Source organism: Sminthopsis crassicaudata, chromosome 5 (assembly GCF_048593235.1).
Source record: "Sminthopsis crassicaudata isolate SCR6 chromosome 5, ASM4859323v1, whole genome shotgun sequence".
Taxonomy (NCBI): Eukaryota; Metazoa; Chordata; class Mammalia; order Dasyuromorphia; family Dasyuridae; genus Sminthopsis; species Sminthopsis crassicaudata.
Genome location: NC_133621.1, coordinates 143,864,149 through 143,887,427, shown reverse-complemented (window position 1 = coordinate 143,887,427; position 23,279 = coordinate 143,864,149). Strand labels below are relative to the sequence as shown.

Sequence of the window (23,279 nt, the reverse complement as noted above, 5' to 3'; positions counted from 1 at the left end):
TATCTCTAGAGTCCTATCTGCATAAAATAGAAAAAGAGAAAATCAATGAATTAGGCTTGCAAATAAAAAAGCTAGAAAAAGAGCAGATTAAACCCCGCCCCCAGTCAAACACTAAACTTGAAATTCTAAAAATAAAAGGAGAGGTTAATAAAATTGAAAGTAAAAAAAATTGAATTAATAAATAAAAGAGTAGGTTCTATGAAAAAACCAACAAAATAGATAAATATTTGGTAAATGCTCTGGTCTTTTTATCACAAATACTGGAAAATCCTTTATTTCATTGAATATCCATCTTTTCCCCTGAAGGATTATACTCAGTTTTGTTGGGTAAGAGATTCTTGGTTGTAATCATAGCTCCATAGCTCCCTGGAATATCAATCTCTAAACCCTCTAATCTTTTAATGTAGAAGCTGCTAAATCTCGTGTTATCCTGACTGTGGTTCCACTATACTTGAACTGTTTCTTTCTGGATGCATGCAATATTTGCTCCTTGACCTGGAAGTTCTGGAATTTGGCTGTCATATTCCTGGGAGTTTTCTTCTTGGAATCTCTTTCAGGAGATGATCAGTGGATTCTTTCAATTTCTGTTTTACCCTCTGGTTCTAGAATATCAGGACAGTTTTCTTTGATAATTTCTTGAAAGATAATGTCTAGGCTCTTCTTTTTTGATTATGGCTTTCAGGCAGATCAATAATTTTAAAATTATCTCTCCTAGATCTATTTTCCAGGTCATTTGTTTTTCCAAAGACATATTTCACATTGTTTTATATTTTTTCATTCTTTTGGATTTGTTTTATTTTATCTTAATTTCTCATAAAGTCATTATCTTCCATTTGCTCAATTCTAATTTTTAAGGAATTTTTTTTTCTCAGTGAACTTGTATACCTCCTTTCCCATTTGACCAGTTTTGCTTTTTAAGGCATTCTTCTTCTTCATTAACTTTTTGTATTTTCTTTTGCATCATTCTCATTTCTCTTTCCATTTCCCCCTCTACTTCTGTTGATTTTCAAAATCCTTTTTGAACTCTTCCATGGCCTGAGTCTGGTGATTCTCTTCCTCTTTCTCTTCCTCCTCCTCCTTCTTCTCTCTTCTCTTCTTCCTTCTCCCTTCTTGTTCTTCAGACTTTGTAGGAGCTTTGACTTTATCATCTTCTGAGTGTCTATTTTGTTCTTTCTTGTCACCATCATACTGTTCTATGGCCAAAATTTTTTGTTTGTTTGTTTGTTTACATTTCCCCAGACTATTACTTACTCTTTGTTAAAGTAGGGCTGTATTTGCAGCATGAAGAATGCAATGTCTCAACCTTGGGTTTTGTGCAGCTGTTTTCAGAGATCCTTCTAGGGACTTGTACCATGAGCCAGCACTGCTACCCAGATCTGAGAATGGGCAATGCAACAGAATTCTACCACAGAGCCAGCCAAGAGGCCCCAGCAATCTTCCTCTGACCAGCTGTTCCAGTCTCCTCTATCTGTGGGCTGAGATCTCCAGAAGCTGCTCTGGTTGCTGAAGCTACTGTTGGTGTCTGCTCCCACTCTGGCACTACTGCTGCCACTGGTGCTGCAGTGACTCCCAAAGCCTGATCCTGGCCCGGGGCTCCCCTCATGCCTTAACCAAATCTTTCCCACATAGTTGTACTTGGCTTCTATGGGTGAAGATCTGGTGTTTGCTTCCATTTCCTGGCTTCTAGAACCCAGGCTGTGCTCCGCAGCCAGATCCATGATTGCATTCAGACCCACCTGATGTAAAAGAACCCTCCTGCTAACCTTCCAAGCTGGCTTTGTCTGGAAAATTGTTCCACTTCATCTTTTTGTGGGTTCTAACACTCCAAATTTTATTTAGAGTTATTATTTTAAAATATTTGGAGGGGTCTAAGGGAGAACCAGGAAAATTCCTACCTTCACTCCACCATCTTGGCTCTGCTGCTAGGATTTTTTTAAGGGGCCAAAAGTATGGTGTAAGAGTCAAAACTTCATTTTTTGGATGACCTTAAAGCTAGGATTATAAATGTAATCCTTTCAATCACTGAGTAGCAATTAATGGAAGTCTTTTCAAAGTTTAAAAGTTGACTAGATGTATATATAGTATGAATAGCAGAAGACAGTGGTTATATTGAATTAAAAAAATCCATATTTTGAAATTTCAAAAAAATTACTATTCAAATACTTTTATAAGTTTTGGCAATTATACTTCTGATGACATTAAAGCTTAAAACTGCACTGAGGCTTTTGAGAAACTGTGTGTGGATATATAGATATATATCCACACACATGAGTATCAATACACATGTAGTCTTTAAAATGGCATTTTGCTGTATAATGATATATTAAAATAAATGCCTTTTAAAAATAATCAACATACATAAGCACAGTGGGATTTTGTGTTCACAGCATCTTTTATTCAGTTGTGAGATTGTAAATTCATATTCATTTGTAAAAGCTTCCTGTTGAATGAGACATTATTAGACATTGCCAATATGTGGTTTTGCTTTCTTTGATTCTGCTTTTTACAAGGGAAGGCATGTATTTCACTGTGGAGATAGTAATTTTTAAAAAGAAAAATAAGAAAAAGTTATTCATGAAACATTGAAAAAATATATTGAAGGGTGCCAGAAAAGTTCCGAAAAGTAAACAGTTGTTTTATTACTATCATATTAAGCTTAATATACACGGTTTAAAAAAACTTTATAGTGAACATCACAGTGTCATGTGTAATCCTTTATATGTTCTTCATTTAAATATTTGCCTTTGTTGATTTTTACGTGGTTGATATTGGGTTGATAAAAAAAAGAAAAAAAAATTAAAATATGCTTCTTCCCTAAGAAAATGCTCAAGGATGCTCTAATTGTGGGGTAAATGATTCTTATAAAAGTTTTATTTGGACAAAAATGTTGGCATATAAATCAATAGTTGTTGATATTTTCTAAGTTGCCTTTTTTTGGACATTAATAAGGCCAGATATTTTCCCATGTTTTTGATATTTTCCCCTACATCGTAAACCTATTGAATCAATTTCTCAATAATCTACCAATTGTTTTGCCTCCAAGGAAGAACCCCTATATGAATATCTTGTCTAATTTTTCTGTATTTTGTTCTCTTAAGTTGCATTTCTATCTCCCCTTTAAATATACTTGAGGCTCCGATATCAAGATCAAATGCAGAAGTTCTTCTGACTTTGAGGAAAAATATTAGAAAAATCTTGTTCTTCCATCCACATTCTTAAATGCTTTTGAGATAACTTTGTTTAGGAGAGTCTCTTGCTAAGCTTTCTTTAAACTGGTTAAACTTTTCTGTTTCTCTCTGTTTAAGGTGATTCTACTCATAACTTTCTAGTCCTTTTCTTTGTAAGATAGTGTTGTCATTGACTGCCATCTCTTTCTCTCTGTATACCAAGTTGGCCACTTAGTTGGTGACTAAGCCACTTTAGGTATCCTTATCGTAAAAATTGTCTAAAGATACTATGAAATTATTGCAGTTTATATTTATGTCCTTTCTTCCATCCATGACTCATTTTGCATTTTCAATAACTTGTTTGAACAAGTAAGGATTGAATTATTCTAACTGCACACTCTTATCTTCTCATTTTTATCCTTCTAGTTTCATACTCATTTTGATTTTTGCTTTAACAAATGTGATTCCCATGTTTGTAATGTCTTTTATTGTCTGTTAGAATCTATTTAATTTGGGGGGTGTGATATTTTCTGGTTTCTACATTGAGAGCCTACATATTCTCTTCTTGAATTAAACATTCAAGATAAATAGACCTAAAATTTCTGGATAGCTTATTATTTGAGCTATTTTTTTTTCTGATCCATATTTCTCAATATGTTTCTTGCCATTTTCACCTTTTTCTAAACCACAGGAATTTTTACTAACAGATGATTAGAAAAAAAAATCACAGTAATCGCCCTTAGTTCATTCCTCTTATAAGCCTGCTGATCTGGACTTTCCTGTTACCAGTATCTCCACCTTTCATAAAATATTCAGTCTTTGTTTTCTCCATGGGTGGATAGGAAAAATATGTGAAGATCCACAGGAAGTTGTTGGAAGCTTTGAAGTGCTTGCCGAAAGTTTAACTCTCATGGATCAAGTCCTCCATGGAGATAATTCCATATTTAACATGACAGTTTGCAATAAGGATAGCATTATTCAGGGCCATTCTCTGTTTCTTATTCTTGCCAAAATTACATTTGTAAATTTAGTCATTCACAGACTTCCACATTGGGTAATTCCATGATATGTATGGTTCTACAATTTTTGACAGATCAATTGAAGCTTTGTTGAGTTTAATAAACATACCACTGAAGACTTTTGGAAAGATGTAGAAGGTGCAATATCATACAGATCTTTGCACTGATACTGTTGATAGATCTAATTTTGACCACATTGACTAGTATGGATTATACCATTTTCTTTAGTATAATTTAGCAGCATTTAGGGTATAGTAAAACATAAGCAGTGTTTGGTTGAACTAGTTAACCACAGAGCCAAGCTTGTGAAGGACTCATAGTGAACCTAGAGAGCAGGAGTGTTGGCTAGACACACCAATGTGAGGTGAAAGGTCTGAAGGTCAAGTTTTGTAGGAGTGAGACATACCAAGAGATGGAAAAGAATATGGGCAGAGGAAGGACTTTCAGATTTATTTATAATGAAAATAGAATAACTGGCAACGATAGTGAGTCCTGTGTCAGACTGAGGTGAGGAGGATTAGGTTACAGGACTGGGAACTGATCAACTGGGAGGTGAGTTGATCAGTTTATCAGTATACAAGTTAATCAACTTAAGGGGACAAGTTGTCTGGGATACTGGCATCCCTTAATATAAGGGCAAGAAGGATGAACTGTGTACTGAATTCCTTGAAAAAGGAATGACAAGAACTCCTTTATATTTTTGGCCTAGTTTACTCATGCATTTAATTGGTTTGTGCTTAAGAAGTACAAGCTCATTTCAGTATTTGCCTAAACAAAAGTAATTTAGGAAACTAAATATGCATCAAAAAAGTTAATTTGCTGCATTATGAAGCTACATGTAAACACAAATTATATATGAATATTTACGTTTTTCTACATATTTAGATGTTCACTGTAAGTTTATCTAGACTATCACTCCCTTTTATTGGTATAGATAATTGAGTTAACAATAAATCTAAAAATTGTTGGGAGGGGAAATTGAAAACTTTTAGCATGCCCTAGAAAGCAATGTTTAAAATATACCTTAACAGAGAGAAAGAGACCATGTGTGCAAAAATGTTTGTGGCAGTCCTTTTAGTAGTGGCAAAAAAATGGAAACTGAGTGGATGCCCATCAGTTAGGGAATGGCTGAATAAGTTATGGTATATGAATGTTTTTTATTATTATAACTTTTTATTTACAAAACATATGCATGGGTAATTTTTTCAAAATTGACCCTTGCAAAACCTTCTGTTCCAATTTTTCCCCTTTTTCCCCCCACCTTTTCAACTAGATGGCAGATAATCCCATATATGTTAAATATGTTAAAGTATATGCTAAATATATGTATACATATTTATGCAGTTATCTTGCTGCACAAGAAAAATCGGATCAAGAAGGAAAGAAGAAAACCTGAGAAGTAAAACAAAAATGCAAGCAAACAATAACAGAAAGAGTGGAAATGCTATGTTGTGGTCCACACTCAATTCCCATAGTTCTCTCTCTGGATGTAGATGATTCTCTTCATCACTGAACAAGTGGAACTGGTTTGAATCATCTCATTGTTGAAGAGGGCCACGTCCATCAGAATTGATCATCGTGTAGTCTTATTGTTGCTGTGTATAATGAGCTCCTAGTTGTGCTCATTTCACTCAGCATCAGTTCATATAAGTCTCTCCAGGACTCTCTGAAATCATCCTGCTGGTCATTTCTTACAGAATAATAATATTCCATAACATTCATAGGTTCTAACTGGAGAGGACTATGGGAACTGAGTATGAAACACAACATAGTATTTTCACTATGTTTTTTGTTGTTGTTTGCTTGAATTTTGTTTTCTCTCATTTTTTTCCCTTTTTGATCTGATTTTCTTTGTGAAGCACGATATTGATGGAAATATGTATAGAGGAACTTTACATGTTTAACATATATTGAAGCACTTGCCGACTAGAGATGGGGGTGAGGGGAAGGCAGGGAAAAAAATTGGAACACAGGGTTTTGTAGGGGGGAATATTAATTATCCATGTATATATTTTGTAAATAAAAACCTTTAATTAAAAACTACTGAGAATATATTTTTAAAAAATATACCTTTACCTTAAATCTTATGATCCTTCCTGGCAACTTATAATGAAATGACATTTAAAAATCTGCGAAATGCTTTCCTCACAAAAATTCTGTGACTCTGTCAAAAGTCATGTTTAGGTTTCTGTAAGAAAATTCCAAACAATTAGAGCTATTCAAATGTGGAAAGCACCACAAGAGAGAGTACATGCCCTCACTAGAGATTCAAAGTAGATGACCAGATGAACACTTATCAAAGATATTCTAGAAGAAATTCTTGCATGGGTATGAGTTGGAATAGACACTATTTAAGGTTCCTTTCTATTCTGAGATTCTGATTCTGTAGTTAACTATTCTGTGGTTAAGTATTAATTCCATTTTTCAGATGAGGAAACTGAAATTCAATGAGGTTTAAAAGATGTGCATGGATAGTCACAGCTAATATAACAATCACAAGTCAGATCTGGGTCTCTTGCATTCAATTCTAGAGTTCTTTCCACCATATAGCACAGGATTGGGAAAATATCATTCAATATCACAGTACTTTGTCTTTAGAGAATGTTATTTAACTGGTGGGAGTACTCCCTGGATGAGTACAGGTCATCAATCCTCATTACCTTAGTAGACAATATACATGAGTTTCTGTGGACAGGAAATTAAAGCATCAGGCAGCCAACCTCTGGTGATACTTTTATCACAAAAACATTAGAAAAATACACAGTGAAAAAAGCTTTTGCAAGCTTGTCAGCTTTGGAGTAGTAGAGGCATCGACAAGGCTTTGAGTGTGACTTCTGGCAACAGAGGAGAGAGTGAACTATGGTTTCAACAGATCAGTTGTGATAGTTGGAAGGAGTCAGGTTGCAGAGAGAACTAAGCTTAGGGAGGGGTCAGATGAGGAATCTATCTCAGAGAGATTGCTATACCCAGGCCAAAACAGCTCAAGAACATCAGCAAATAAGAGGGAACATGGGGAACTTCCAGTCCTAGAGAAATGAGCTGACTTGTTGTCTCAAAACCAGGGTATTCTATGTATGTACCCATTCTTCCCACTAATAATGTGTATAATTGTGGGAAAGTGAACTCTGGACCTTATTACTATCATTCTCATGCTGTCCCAGTAAATGCCTTTGTTTTGAACTTTAAAAAAAACCCCACACACAGAGTAAACTTATTCATTATTCATAAAGTTCATATAGCAGGTGAGTTGATTAAGCAAGGTGAACAATGTCATTTAAACAAAAACTTTACTGTAGTGAAAATTAGATGGCTCGTGTGTTCAGGTCTGAATGGGACAGGGGAGTGATTTTACATGTTGAAAATGGTCTTTGTGAATAGTAAGATTGTAGAAAACTGATTAGCCTAGTCTAGAAAGAACGGAGGTGGGTGGGTGTCAGTCTGAGAAGAAAGTGGGGGTATTGTTCTCCTCACAGTCACCGTTTGTGTGAAAGCAGTACTAACTGGTTGTAGCTGGAGCTGTTCCAAGCAAAGAAAGCAAACAGCCCCACGTGAACGAAATGCCTTTTGCCTTTCCCAGTCATTACTACTCTGTAATGATCTCTGCCTATTCAGCTCCGCTTCTCAACTGATGACATTCCTACCCTTCACAAGAAGCCTGGCTTGCCATGGAAATCAAGTTCTGGCGTGGGTTCTCACTCTGGACTGTTGCATTGTGGATGTTGTATAAGCTAGTTCACACACGATTTCATCAAGATTAGCTATTGAGCTTTTAACTTCTTTTCCAGGTTGCCTAGCCCGTGAGTCTAAAGATTTGTTTGTCTACTGAGACAAAAATAAAGAGAAGAAGGTGAAAGTAAGATAGGAAACAAGGAAGGCAGGACAAACCACACAAATCATTAAAAAAAAAAAAAAAAAAGATTTTATGATTCCTTTAGGAGTATGATAGCTGAAAAAAATAGCCTTCAAATTTGTGTCGAAACCATCTGTGTGAGTTCTAGTTATAAACACACAGTATGTTGAGGTATAAAGCTTTTTAAATTATGGGTCATCACCCCATATGGAGTCACATAAGTGTGGGGGTTATGAAATTATATTTTACTAAGCACTAAGTGTTTGATTTGTATACTTACTTTATATAGCGATATATTTAGAGCCACATAAAAATTTCTTGGGTGAAAAGGAGTTGCAACTGGAAAAATTTAAGAAGCCCTGTTGTAGAAAGTAGATAAAAAAAGGCTGTCCCTGGAGTCGGAAACTATTAAGACTGCTGTAAATTTTTAAGTTCCTTTTCTACAAATTTAGACTTACATGAATATTTTTGATGGATTTTACAATAGATAAAATATTTAACTTCTTTTAGCCTGATACAGTTAAGAGAACCAAAGTAAAAATACAGTGTAATGAGCAATCGGCCCAGAGTCAGAAGGACGACTAGCTAGGGAATGAGACCTGACTTTATCACTTCCTAGCTATGTGACCATGGTTGTTGCTTAATTCTTCTGAGCTTAATTCCCCATTTATAAAATGGGTATACTTTCAATAGCTCTACTGCAGGGTGGTTTTGAGAAAAAATACTTTGTAACCTGTGATAAGTAGGGCATATGAACAGCTAGATGGTACAGCAGATAACAGTTAGGTCCAGAGGAAAAGGGAGTTCAAATGTGACCTCAGATACTTCCTAGCTGTGTGATTCTGGGTAAGTCACATAATCTCTGTTTGCCTCAGTTTTCTCATTTATAAAAATGAGGATAATAGCAACATTTGCCTCCCAGAGTTGTAATGAGGGACAAATGAGATAATAATTGCAAAGCCCAAAGTATCTGACACATAGTAGTTGCTATATAATTGTTAGTTTTTACTATTATTATGAGCTTGAAAAGCATAGATAAATATTTGATTAATAACTCCAAAGAAGGAAAGAAAACCTATTATCATTGCTAAGAGCAAACTGAACTCTTCAGGACAAATGAGTTTTCAAGTTCAACAATAAATTTTTTTGTTTCATTGACTTCTCAACATGAGCTCACTATTGAGGAGGTGGTAGGGTGTCAAAAGGGACTGTCAATTTACTTCAACAAATATAAAATCATAGAGCCCATCTCCCTGCCATTACACAGGACACAAAATCCTCATCCATTTCAGTTAATCACATAGCTCATTAACACAACCAAAAAAGAAACAGACACTGACCCATTTGTTTAATTTTAGAAATGACAGAAAACTGAAACTGGATCATGAAAGCAACTGATGTTAGAATGGCTAATTTATTCTTTTATGTCTTTTCACATCAGAAAATGTGTTTTCCATTGTCAGCAATGGCAACACCAAAATTGCTGGTGACAAGGAATAAAACCATTGGTATGAACTCTTGGTATTTCTAGCTACCTTTCCCTCCTTTAACTTTCTGAAGGACCTGTACCTATGGAAAGAATCTTTAACATAAAAATACATGTAATAAAAATTATACCTTAAACTGAAAAAACAAAAACAAAAACAAAAACAATAGTTGTCCATTTACATCATGTTAAAAATCCTATAACAGTAGAATTTTCTAAAACCCAGCTTCTTAAACTTTGGTTCACAATCCTATATGGGATCTTATAACTAATGTTGGGATCATGAACTTATGATTTACTATTGGTAAATGTTTGTTTTGTATTTCTATTTTATAAACCTATATCCCCAGGGGTCATACAAAAATTTTCTTGAGGGGAAAAGGGGTCACAAGTGGAAAAAGCTTAATAAGTCTTACAATGATACAAAAGCTTCCATACAAATATGGATACAAAACCCTTTATATTAAAAATGTTTCATTCTACTTTTGAATCTTACCTTGCTTTTGATAAATAAGTGATTTTAGATAATGAAATCATTGCTGTACTTATGGCCACCCAAGGGTCATTTATGTTGACTTAAGTGCAAGTGAATTTATATTTATGTGTCAAGGCTCTTGAATTACAGGGGAAGAGGGACTTGAGAGTCATTCTTCATGTACACTACCTCTTTATAGTTGTCATTCCTAACAGTCTACATAGCTCTTAACTTTATTGCTTATGGTACTTACAATGTCGCTTTCAACTTCTATTAATAATAAAAATCCTTGCTGTCTTTTTAAAGAAAGGGGTTATTAAACCCCTAAAGTCTCTATCTTAATCCAAGACCATTTTTCTTGCTGAAAGCCATTTTCCCTTTTTGTCTCACCCAGATCAGTAATTTAAGGAACTCTGTGAGTTCTATCTATCAATTAACAAGTGTTCTACAATGATAATCTCAGAGAATTGTCAGAGAGCACTGAGAGATTATAGAGCTGGCTCTGAGTGACACACCCAAGGTGGGGCCAGAGACTATGGTTTTAGTCAAGCCTGCCAATAAACATTGTTTTGGGTTTTTTCTGCTGAGGCAATTGGGATTAAGTGACTTGCCCAAGTCACATAACTAGGAAGCATTAAGTGTTTGAGGGCACATTTGAACTCAGGTCCTCCTGACTTCAGGGCTGGTGCTCTAACCACTACAACACCCAGCAGCCCCTGCCAATAAACCTTAAATGCCTACTCTTTGACAGCCACTATGCCAAGGGATCAAGAAACACAAAGACAGTCCCTATTGTCTCTCAGTGAGCTCACAGTCTAATTAAGCAACATAACATACAAATTAATCATGTATGAACAAATATATATAGCAAATCAGAGCTAATTAACAACTAAGGCATGAGAATTCAGGGGGATCAGGAAAGGCTTCCTGTGGAAAGTGGGATTTTAGTTAGACTTAAAAGAAGCCAAGAGGAAGATGGGGATGAGGACTCAGAGCAGTACAAGTATGGAGACAGTTGGTGAAAACATCCAGAGTCAGAAGACAAAGGGTCTTGTGCACGGAGCAGCAAGGCCAGTGTTACTGGACTGCAGAGTATTTGGGGGTGCAGAGGGATGGTTCTGGGGAAGACTTGAAAGGTGGGGATGGCACCTAACTATGAAAGCCTTTGAAAGAAAAACAAAAAGTTTTCTCGATTCTAAGACTAGCACTCTGTTTACTATTCTTCCATTACAACAGTGATTCCTCCCCCCTATATATACACCTCTAAACTCCATTCCTATAATGCTTCCTCCTTCCTCATTCTTGGTTTCTTTCAAGATTCAGGAGGATAGTCACTTAAATCTGCCTCCTCTAAGCCTCCTTTCTACTTTGTATGTACTTATTACAGTATGTACTATATTATTAAATATGAATGTGTTTACTACTTATTTATGTGCTGTCTCCCTCATTATCAGATAAATTGTTTGAGACCAGGGACTACATTTTTGCCTTTCTTTGTATTTCCAATGCTTAGATGCAAAAACTGCTACACAGGAAACAATAAATGTTTGTGGATTCATCGATTATTCCCCTCTTGCCTCTGCATGTCAGTATGAGTGTGTGAATGTGTTAAAATAAACCAACCAATTTTTTGTTTTAAACTTTAGTTAGGTTCTCCAGATTTGCACATTTGTACAAATATTGCAAATTATTGATTTAAGCTAATAAAAACTTGAAAAAAATACAAACAGACTTTTACTACAAATTATCCACATGGAGTTTGTACTAAGAGAACACAAAGAACAGCAAACCAGGATGCTGACACGTTCCACCATACTTGTATCTTCAGAGACAGCATTAGCGGAGCCAAGTAGTATTCAGCTGTGTTTGGTTCTTGATACTTGTATCCATTTTTAGTACTTCTCGAATGGCCATTGTTGCATATGTTGAAGGAGGGAGTGAGAAATCCATCTTCAGGGCCCTGTATTTACCTTCTGTCACCCAAGAAAGAAGAGAAGAGTCAGGAAAATAAAAGCAGCTGCAAATGAGCTGGAGGATCATATAATCTCTAGACACAGATAAACAAAAAATGGTGGCAATGCTCTACCATCAGAAAGCCTTACTGTACTGAGGCAGCCCTCTGGTGCTTCTGTATGAGAGAGAAGCATGGAGGAGAGATCTGTAATATATACTCTCAGTGAGTATCTATGGTAATTCTACCTCTGAACTTTCTTGGCACTTTAGAGTATCAGAAGGACAAGGAGTAAATAGAAAACAAGAGAGAGTGAGGAGGATCTCCAAGTGAAATAACATGGTTTTTCTTTTAATTGGGGAATAATAAAAAAACTATTTCAAAAGGGAAGAAGTTTGAGGAAAGCCAATTCTGCTGATAAGGAATGGAGATCTAGTTCTGAAAACTGCTCCTGGCCTCCCACCAACATTTGTTGCTCTTTAGAGTAAATACAATTTTTACCTTCCATATCACTTATTTGTTCTATGCTACTCTTAATTCCTTTCTCACAGGGTGTTGATTCCTAACAAGTACCTACTGGTCCAACTCACAGATACAAATGACACTGACATACAAAGTGCTAAACAAAAAGCCTCCAGAGAATGTGAAACTGTTGACCATACTTAAAGAATGCTTTATAAATTCTAACTCAAGAGTGTTATGAGTTAAATGAGAAATCTGGACCACAAGCAAACTATAGCAACTTTGTTCTTTGTTTTGCCATGATGGCCCATTATGAGCTAATGGCTAAGCAGCATAAAGATGGAGAAAGAACTTCTCAGTAATATTCACACATCAGCTGCTTATTATTCCACAAACTTGGCACTCATTACTATATATATAAATATATTTTTTGCTTTGTGTTTCTAAACCACCAGAAAAAAGCCCCTATTTTCAAAGTGATGACTTCATCTAGATAAATGTACACCTGGGCCCAAATGACTCCATCACAGATAAAATGCTTTTGCATCTTTTTGTTTTAGCAGAAGCAGCAAGCATTTCAATCATTGGCAAATACAATTCTGGAAACCGTTTTCTTAGCCTCCAACCACTCCAACGTTCAAAGATTCCTACAGAACTAGTAGTGATGGTATAAAATAATACTTTACTTTCACTCCACTGCTTTAGACTTCCTGGGGAAGCAAATACAATCAGCCGGCACACCTCAGAAAATAGATTCATCCCATATAAAAGGGAAAGTTTGGGAAAGCCACTTTCAGAATTGTTAAAATGTTTATACATCCCATTAAGTTGCACTCAACTCAGACTTTGAAATTTGCATTATCTCTATTTCCAGCCCACCTGAGGCCTCGTTTGCCTGTAAAGAATAATATCCTTTGGGAAATCTTATTTGAATATACAGCACATGTTTTGCACATAAGTTCATTGTCCTCTTCCCTCCCCTGTATGATGTGTAATTTGACCTGAGAATTCACTTGTTTGAAGTGGGATTTGCCATTTAGAGTAGGGAAAAAAAAATCCTATAAGCCTAGAAAATATCACTAATTCAATTCTATGTTTTAATTGCTGATGTCTAGGCCAAATTATGAGACTGAGGTAAAAAAGTGCAGAAGACAAACTATTGCATAGGTTGCCAAAAGCAGCAGACATCTTGATCATTTCACAGTCAGTTTTCTGGTATGTGAGAAAATTTGGGGGATGCACAAACTTGGCATGTGAAAGGAGAGGCACCATTTTAGGAAGGTAACCATGACACTGAGAGGCAATTTAAGAAAGTGGGAACAGCCAGGGACTTAGGAGTGAAAAGATCTGCATTCGAATCCTGTCTCTGATAATGCATAACTAAAGTCAAGTTAATTAGCTTCCCTGAGCCTCTGTCTCCCCATCCATAAAATAAGGATAACAATGCTATGTCATTAGGTCACTGTGGGGGGAAAAGTGCTTTGCAAATGTTAAAGTTTCCTATAAACAAGGGTTCTAATGGAGACATTCTCTATCTAGCATGGCCAGATTGTAGGCAGAGAAGGTGTAAAGCAGAAACCTAAAATTAAAAACTTAAAGCCACCAACATAGAAAGCTAAAAAGGGAATATTGGGAAGAGGAAAAGAACTTGAGAAAACCTACTTGATTGAGAGTTGCAAAGGATCTAAGAGGGAGTCTGCATTTGACAAATGGCCAGACTCACAGAATATTCATAATGACAGGTGAACTCCAGTGGAGTATCCTTGGAATCTGTGCTTGGCCCTATACTGTTTTACATTTTTTTAATCAATCATTTGGATAAAGAATATTCACTAAGATCTTTACAAAAAGAGAGATGGGCTGACTTGGGTGGGGAAGGGCAGCCTTGGGGGGAGATGGTGCCATGTTTGGTGTTCTTGCTGTAGGATGATCATTTGTCTGGGACACTGCCATAGGGAATCTGTTTGGAGACAGATTTGATAATGAAGTTCTTTCCCATTTTAAAATGCTGTGATTCTGTGAAATTCATCTGGTTCAACTCCTAAAGTGTATGAATGTGAAAATTATGTCCCAACATGTAATATGACTTGTCTTGAGTTACCAAGCATGATTGCAACAGGGGCACGAACAGCCCTATTAACACTTTTTCAGACTTTTTCTTTTTTTTTTCCCTTGAGGCTAGGGTTAAGTGACTTGCCCAGGGTCACACAGCTAGGAAGTGTTAAGGGTCTGAGACCAGATTTGAACTCGGGTCCTCCTGAATTCAGGGCTGGTGCTCTATCCACTTCGCCACCTAGCTGCCCCTCAGACTGCTTTTTCTTAAAGGAAATAAAGGAGAGTACTTTAAATTAAGTGTTATTACCAAGGTCGTCTGCTGGATTTGGTTATTGTTATTATTATTATCATTACTATTTAATGCAATCTTCATTTATAAAGCTGTAACAAGCATATTAGGTACATAAGGAGGCAGGTAATAGAGTAGGGTTGCCTCAGAAATAGGAAGACGTGGTTGTAAATCCCAATTTTGACAGGTTTGGGCTGAATGAGTTTGGGTAAGATCGTCCTCAGGTCATCAGCACTTTGAAGATGCATAATAACTGCTGATCTGTATCTGCAGAGGGAGTTTCTTCACCAGAAGTTCCGATGTAGATGAAATCAGGTCCAGATCGAATAAATATATAATTTGTTGGTCTTTTTGATTTGGCTTCTTTCAATTTACATAATTTAAATCAAGCCTCATATTTCTTTGAATTCTTCCTTTGTTCCTTATAGTTTATAATAATAATGTAGCTTACAAAGTGTTTTCAAGTTTGTAGAGTATTTTATATGTTATCTCATCTAATCCTCACAACTACCCTGGGAGGCAGGTCCTATGATAATCACCTTTTTGCCACAAAATTGAAGAAAAAGATTGAGAAAAGTTAAGTAATAAGCTTAGAGTTTCAGGGGTAAGGAGTGAGCACCTGAGGCAGAATTCAAACACATCAAGCCATTAGTCCAATTTAAGTCATACATGATTAATTTATCAGTCCTTTTCTATTCACTAGACACATAGTTTCTAACCTTTTGTTATTACAAGTAGTGCCATTATTAGCTGTTTTTTAATATAGAAATATATTTTCTTCCTGTCAATTTCCCTAAATATAAATCTAGTACTTATATTGCTAAATCAAAGAGTAATAAAAATGTCATATCTTGTACAATTCCAAATTGCTTTCAAAAATGGCTGGACCCTTCTTTCAACTCTACTATAAAGTATGAAATGGCTCCTCAGTTCTGATCTCATCTTCTGTTTTCTTCACAGAACTTCAATCTCAATAATGCCTTCCCTTTTCTCCCTTTAATCTTCAGTTTTTCCTTATCAACTACTGACAAATATGCTCATTTCTCCAATCCTTAAAAAACTTCCATTAATCATAATGATGTCCTAAGTGATTGTCTTATATCTTTTCTCCCTTGTTCAGCCAAACTGTCAGAAAGACATGCTTATACTCATAGGATCCACTCCTTTTGCTATCACTCACTCTTTAACCATTTGTAGTCTGGCTTCTTACCTCACTGTTCACTCTGAAGCTATAAGTGATCCCTTAATTACCAAATCTCCTTCCAAATCCCTAAGTAATCCCTTAATACTAAAATCTAGGGCTCTTTTTTTTAGCCCTCATCCCTTTAGGCCTTTCTGCTACATGTGACAATGAAGACCTGGGCTTTCCTGACATGCTCTCCTAACCATTCTTTCTCAGATTTCCTTCCTTCTCATGATTACATGTGGAGATGCTAAAGTCCTATTCTAGGTTTCCTATACTTTCTTTACACTTTTTCTCAGTGAGCTCATCAGTTTACACAGGCTTGATTACTTTTTTTATACTAATAACTCTTAGATTTGATGAGAGTGTGGAGGACAATGCTAAGTTGAATTTGGCCAATATCACTTCAAGATTAGAGAAAGAGAAGGAAAGTCAGCGCAGTGGTAAAGGCTTAAGAAGGAATTAAGGGGAAGATTTGGGATTGAAGGATTCAATGAGAACAAAGACTGGGTTTGGAGTGAGTGAGAGACATAGTAACAGATGGAATGAGAGGAAATTAGGATCTGACAAAGAAATGTTAGAGTTTTTCTTTAGAGAAAAGTGGATTATCTCTAATAGTGAGATCCATATCTATATATCCTATATATTCTCACTCCTGAACTTAAATCCCACATCAACAAATGTCTATTAGACATTTCAAATTAGTGTCCCAAGGACAATTCAACATGTTTAAAATAGAATCCACTCTCTTGCTCCTTGAACTTATTCCTCTGCCAAACTTTTCTATTTCTTCTGAAGGTATCCCAGGTTTGTAATCTTGGTGTTAACATTCTTTCCCTTTATCCCACATAGCTAATCAGTAGCTAATTAGAATCATATCTACTGCCACACATAATCCTGTTCCTTTATTCACAAGCTGCAAAATCACCTCTTACCTAGACTTTTGCAGTGAACATCTACTTGGTTTCCCTGGCTCAAAGCTATCCCCCACACAGCTACCCATGTGATTTTCCTTAAGCAAAGATCTGACCATGTTATTTCCCCTTACTCAATAAACTCCATGATTTCTTATTGCCTTTGGAATCTTTCTCGTTATAGCCTTTAAATCCCTTCACAACCCTGCCAACTTAGCTTTCCAGTCTCTCTGCAATCCAGCCAACTAGTCTCACTTCTGTTCTTTATTCATGATACCTCATTTCCTCCATCTGGGCTTTTGTACTGGTCATGATGTCCCATGCCAGGAATTCTTTGCCTTGAGGGCAGGCACCACAGAGTCTGGGCCCATAGTAAGAGCTTAACAAATACTTGCTATTTGCCTGAATCAACATTCATGTTTCCTTTTCATATTGGTTTTTGCATCAATCATCTTTTTAATCTGACAGGAATAAAGAGATACCTTAAAATTGTTTTAATTTCATTTTACTGTGAAATTCTTAGTTCTCATTCTTCCTGACTCCTCTACAACTTCCGAATGTCAGTCACTCATTTCTCCATTGGCTTTCCTGACAACAGTCTACTCTGGTTCTCCATACCTGACCATCCTTTATGTCTCATTTGGCAATTTATCCTCACTAAGTGTTGATGTCCCCTTAGATTCTTCTCTATATTATCTCCTCTGGGGATAACAAACTCCCATGTCATCATCCTTATGCAGAAGGCTCCCAAATCTATGCACTCAGCTGTACTCTCTCTCCTGAACTTCAGGCCCAAATTACCAACTACCTAATGGATGTAAGATCATAGATTTATACTTTAAGGGACCACAGAGGCAATCTAGTCCAACTCCTTCACTTTCTATCAATTAGGAAGTGAACCCAAGAAAAGTTAAGTGATTTGGCCAGTAATACAACTAACTAATAAGTATCTGAGGCAGGATTTCAACCCAGACCTTCCTGAATTAATTTCAGCACTCTATCTATTACAACATGATGCCCTGGATGCCTTATAAAATTTTCAAATCTACTATGCTCTAAACCTAGCATTTACTATTTCTACTCCATCATGACCCTCCAAACTTGCCTATTTCTACTGAGAATACCACATCATTTTTCTGGTTACCCAGATTCATAATCCTAATCTATTTGACTCTTCCTTCTCCCTCACCTCCCAAATCTAACCAGTCACCAAATCTTGTAAAGGCAGAATTGCTCCCATGCACTCATTTTTTTCTACTCACATGGCCATCATTCTAGTTTAAGGTTCTTGCTTGCTTCCCCAAGATAGTCTGTGAGTCATTTTGACATTAAGTTCTATCTTCTTTATTTGTTTGTTGCTTATGTGTTTATTGTCCTTATATGCTCCAATTTATAAGAATCTCTATTATTAAAATGGTTCCCTCTCTTTAGTTTTATATACTTGTTGATCTTCGCTTTAGAGTTTTGCTGTTATTTGGTCATTTCAGTTGTGTCTGGCTCTTCATGATCCCATTTGGGGTTTTCTTGGCAAAGATGCTGAATGGTTTGCCATTTCTTTCTCCAGTTCACTTTTACAGATGAAGAAACTTAGGCAAACAGAAGTTAAGTGATTTGTCCAGAATCACAGTCACTAAGTGTGTGAGGCCAGATTTGAACTCGGGAAGATAAGCTTTCCTGACTCTCAACCTGATGTTCTATCCATTGTGCCACCTAGCTCCTAACATTCAGCATACCAACAATTAAATTAATGTTTATAAATGGTCTAAGAAAAACTTTGTTATTCATATCATCCTCTTCCTCCTTTTATGTTACATCAGTCACCATCACTGCACAAAAGAGAACAGTCTAAATAGAACTGAGGGCCATTTTGTCTTTTTTTTTTTTCTGCCAAGCGTTCAATCCCAGCTACTGTGATAAGCCATTTAGTAGAACATTCCTAAGGCTTCATCCTAAGGCTTCAAGAACACCAGGTGGCTTCTTATCATGAGGAAACAGAAAAAGAAGAATTTCGTGATGAAATAATTTGTAATTGGAAAAATCCCAGGCAATATAAAGGAATTTTTCATGGGGAGTGGGAGGGTGAGGAGAGAGGAAGGGGAAGATTCTTCCCAGAACACTTTCAAAGTGAAGAAGTCAGTCTGAATACATATTTTCTCTTCTCCCTTATACTCTATTCCCAATGGACTTTGGTCATCATTCGGAACAGATGTTCTCTCCTTCTCCTCATCCCTAGGTAGTTCCAATCACAGATCCCCTATCTTTTCTGCTGGCTTAACAGGCATCTGTTATACTATCATCAGAATGATTTTAGTCACAGGAACACCACTTTCAGCCCTTGTCCTATTCAAGGTCAGCCTCACCATTTAGTCCCTGGGAGCTCCAGTGGGACAAGATAAATTGTACTTTCAGCATGGCTAACTGAGCCACTAATTTCTATTCAGACATGAAGTTGATGTCATAATTTAGGGCAACAATAACAAAGCAATTACTATCAAAATGCTCACTATTTAAAGGTGGAGGTAACCCTACTTACTTACCAGCAGCAAACACAGGTGGTGGTTTTCCTTCTAGGTTGTCCAAATCCGTATTAAAAAGTGGAATTCTAGGATCATCATACGAAACAACCTCCCTTCAAAAATATATACACACAGGAATTAATTTGAAAACAAAGTTTCATTTGGGATTTGCCAATTATCCTAAGTAAAGATTTTGACAATGACAAGCATTTAAGTATTTTTAAATGGATTAAACTACAAATGGAATCTTTTGGTCTCTCTGTCCTCTTCTACCCACTGGGACCTGACATGAAAACACTAGATGAATTCTGAGAATTGTTTCAGCCATTCTGGAATAAGAGAATTCTTTTTCTTATAAATTGTTAAATCAAATTTAAGTTTTTCACAGCAAATAAAGACTTATGCTCCATATATTTCTCTTATACATAATTCTCCTTTGCATGTCTGGCATTCAAAATGAGTTTATTTGTTTCTAGGTTTACTTAGAAACAGTAAATCACAAAAATATGAAAAAGTCTTCTAACTACTGTCAACATTAAAGAGAAGATACAATTCGATTCCACTGTACTCCAAAATATTACTCACCAACTGACATTCTGAGGGCGAATAACAATTCTTCGGTAGGCACCTGATAGAGAATAATCTCGGATTTTATGTTTCATGTTGTCAATATTTAGATGATCTGCAGCTAGCATGTCCTTGTAAGCCTCACTAACTAAAGCAAAACAGAAAAGAATCAAATGGAATGTAGAGTAACATGTTAAACCAGTATGAGACAGATTAAAAATGTTTCCTTGGACCCCCTTTGGACAAAATCCATTTCCTTAGACTGTAAATATTAACACATTCTTAGCATTGCATAAAAATGTATCTTCAAACTACCAGAATAAGAACACCTAGAATTATACCACCCCACAGCAAGAAGAATAAAGAACTTATTGTTTTTACAACACATTTTTTCATCTATATGTAGATTAAGGTAGATGATTTCTGAGTCAGTCTATGTTAGAGCTGGGGTTTGAATACAGGTATTGTTTCCAGACTAACTCTATCCACTAGAGCAAAGGTTTTTAAACTGTGGGTTGCCATAGTTTGGAGGATCATGAAAAACTTGGCAATAGAAAAAAGTCTCAAATATTCCATCAACATTTAATTCTTTATGTAAAAATAAACAAGCACAACCACCTCACTAGTATGTAAATTTGTTTTAATCTTTAATAAACAGTAAAATTATACATATACCAAAGAATTATTTTGAAATTAATTTCTTTTAAGAATTATCATTACTAAATATTTGATATACCTCTATCAGAGGTACATAAGCCAAGGTCACATAAAAATTTCTTGGGCCAAAAGGGGTTGTAAGTAGAAAAAAGTTAAGAAGTCCTGAACTAAATCACATTGCCTCTTACTCAAGTTTAATAGCTGTGCAATTGGGTCTAGTAAGATACCACTGATCATATCTGATTCCCTTTTCACATCCTCCAAATTAAAAAATCCAGCAGTGCTATCAAAGAGTCAACATTGAGATCCAGCAAATAGAGTGAGGAAGAAACTAGTTCCTACCTTTTCCTCTTATCTCCTTCTAGTTTGGAGATTCATTAGTTAAAACTCCATTAGAGGGAAGATGGAAGGACTGTCAGATCACTTAGGCTTTTTTAAAACTAGAGTATTTTGTGGTCATGGAGGACTGAAGGATTAAGAGGCTTTTTTTGTATAACTTAGGATCAAAAATAAAACTTTCTGACCTTGAAACCATAACAGTGTCCTTGGTAAGCAGCATTAAGTTTGTGAGTGTTATTCCAGTCATTTAAGTGGCATTTATAAAAAAAAGACCCTTTGCATAGAGATTCTTGAGGATATTATTAATAGCATAATCAATATCAAAGGAAGACAATTTCCATTAGTAGCAAGGAATATGCACTCTGGAATACAGTGAATAGTCATGTTTTATTCATCTTCAATGACTAAACAGGCTATCCCAGAAGTCTTGGTGCAGTTCGGTCTTTAAGAGCAATAAGACTTCTGTAACCCCTGTTTATGCGAGTGGAACCCCCTAGTGGTTAAACTACCAATTATAAATTCTCATGTTACTTATTTTAGGGAAGAGTTTACTTCATAATTTATCCAAATTCCTTTTCTTTTTAAAAACTCTTTTCCTTTCATGTTAATGAAATTATAGAAGGGACAAGGAAATTCAGAATACAGAGCACCAGGGCTGGAGGATAAGATATTTAGAATTGAAACTCAGCCCTTGTAGATGAAATCCTGTTTCCAAGACCCCAAATGATTCTGCAGTATTTAAGTTTATAAGCCTGTGGGGTAAGGGATTAAAGTAGATTAGTAGTTCCATTTCGTGATTCTCAACTCCATTAGGGTTTTCTCCATTATGGTCTAAGGGGTTCATGCTAAAAAGTCTTTAATAGCATCTTTAAGCAATAAATTATTACACAAAATTATAAGCAGCACGTTAAATGGAACAAAAAACACTGAGAATCAGTGCAGTTGTTATAATGCACTGACTCTTAGAAGTAACATATTCATATTTCTATATTAATTTCCTCTCTTTTCACTATTTCCTATTTATCCTGTATATAGCTTGGTTTATATATATATTTGCATACCAGTTGTGTAATTAAATTGTAAGCTCCTTGTGACAGCAAGGACTATTATTTGTCTCTTTTTGCATCCCTAGCATTTAGCATAGTACCTGGCACATGGCAGGCATTTAATAAATGTTTACAAATGAATGAATGATTCTAGAGAGGAATAGGTTAGGGAAGCACTTTTATTTCCAAATAAAACCATATTTTATTGATTTTAGTTCACGTTTCAGCAGACATTCCAGGCTACCTTAGGATAATTCTCAGCCATTAAAAAAAAAAAAAAAAAAAAAAAAAAAAAAAAAAAAAAAAAAGGTTCTTGAAATAAAAGATAATTATTAACTTAGTCATCAAATATTATTTTAAAAAATTGTTTTTTCCACTCTTAATCTACTTTGATGAACTATAAGGTTTAGAAAATCTTTTTATTTTCTTCCTGATTAACTTTATTTAATTAACTAAAAAGTGAATCTGTAACATAAAGATCACAAAGAGGCTTTGTATCCATGCCAGTGCTTAATAAATAATTCATTCATTTCAACAAATATTTATTTAGTAGCTTTGTAAACAATATTATTTTACATCTACCTGAGTTTGAAAAAGATTTCTAACCTGGGTCCCCAAATCAACATATTAAAGTTAAAAAACTAAAGCAAGTGAATTTCTTTTGCCCTTCCCCCTTAGCTTCCAAAAATGCTACAGATGACTAAGAACCAAGAAAACCTAATCATCTCTAAACACACATTTTTAATTTCTTAAAAGGAAAACAGAGAGAAGCTTACTTTTATGTTTGGGGTAGATAACATCAAAACCAGGTAAAGGCATCACCACATCATGGATGGAGTAGGAATTAACATCTGCTTCGTCAATGTATGTGGCTGTAGCTACAAATTTACAAATAAGCAATAATTTAAATAAACATGAAATATTCTCATCTCAGGCTTCTAAAATTAGCTATTTTGTTGGTTAAGTTTAGAATAGGTGTTTTAGGAAACAGGAATGAATTTTCTTTTTTGAAAAGAACCCATCTTAAAACTGATTATAAGGGACTATAAAAGCTTCCAGGAGGAAAGGAATCTTTTCGTGGTATTTGTTTAATGCCAATTTTTTTTTAATAAATATTTTTTGACAGTATATATGCATGAGTAAATTTTTTTTTTAAATAACATTATCCCTTGTATTCATTTTTCCAAATTATCCCCTTCCTCCCTCTACTCCCTCCCCTAGATGACAGGCAATCTCATACATTTTACATGTGTTACAATATAACCTAGATACAATATATGTGTGTAAATCCCATTTTCTTGTT

General features: G+C 35.5%; 1 protein-coding gene and 1 pseudogene across 2 annotated transcripts in view; both read right to left on the bottom strand.

Moving 5' to 3' along the window:
* Positions 1 to 242: 242 nt before the first annotated feature.
* Positions 243 to 7,270, bottom strand: LOC141543904 (large ribosomal subunit protein uL30-like; annotated as a pseudogene).
* A 2,148-nt stretch (positions 7,271 to 9,418) lies between these two features.
* The window catches only part of PUS7 (pseudouridine synthase 7), a 49,584-nt gene continuing 35,723 nt past the window's right edge, over positions 9,419 to 23,279 (bottom strand). For both annotated transcript variants that reach the window (XM_074268395.1, XM_074268394.1), the window contains 4 exons: positions 22,753 to 22,854; positions 19,953 to 20,082; positions 19,389 to 19,480; positions 9,419 to 11,970 (listed from right to left, as the gene is read on the bottom strand). In XM_074268395.1, the coding sequence (XP_074124496.1) occupies positions 11,834 to 11,970; positions 19,389 to 19,480; positions 19,953 to 20,082; positions 22,753 to 22,854 (461 nt within the window). In that variant the 3' untranslated portion in view covers positions 9,419 to 11,833. The remainder of the gene's footprint in view (positions 11,971 to 19,388; positions 19,481 to 19,952; positions 20,083 to 22,752; positions 22,855 to 23,279) is intronic.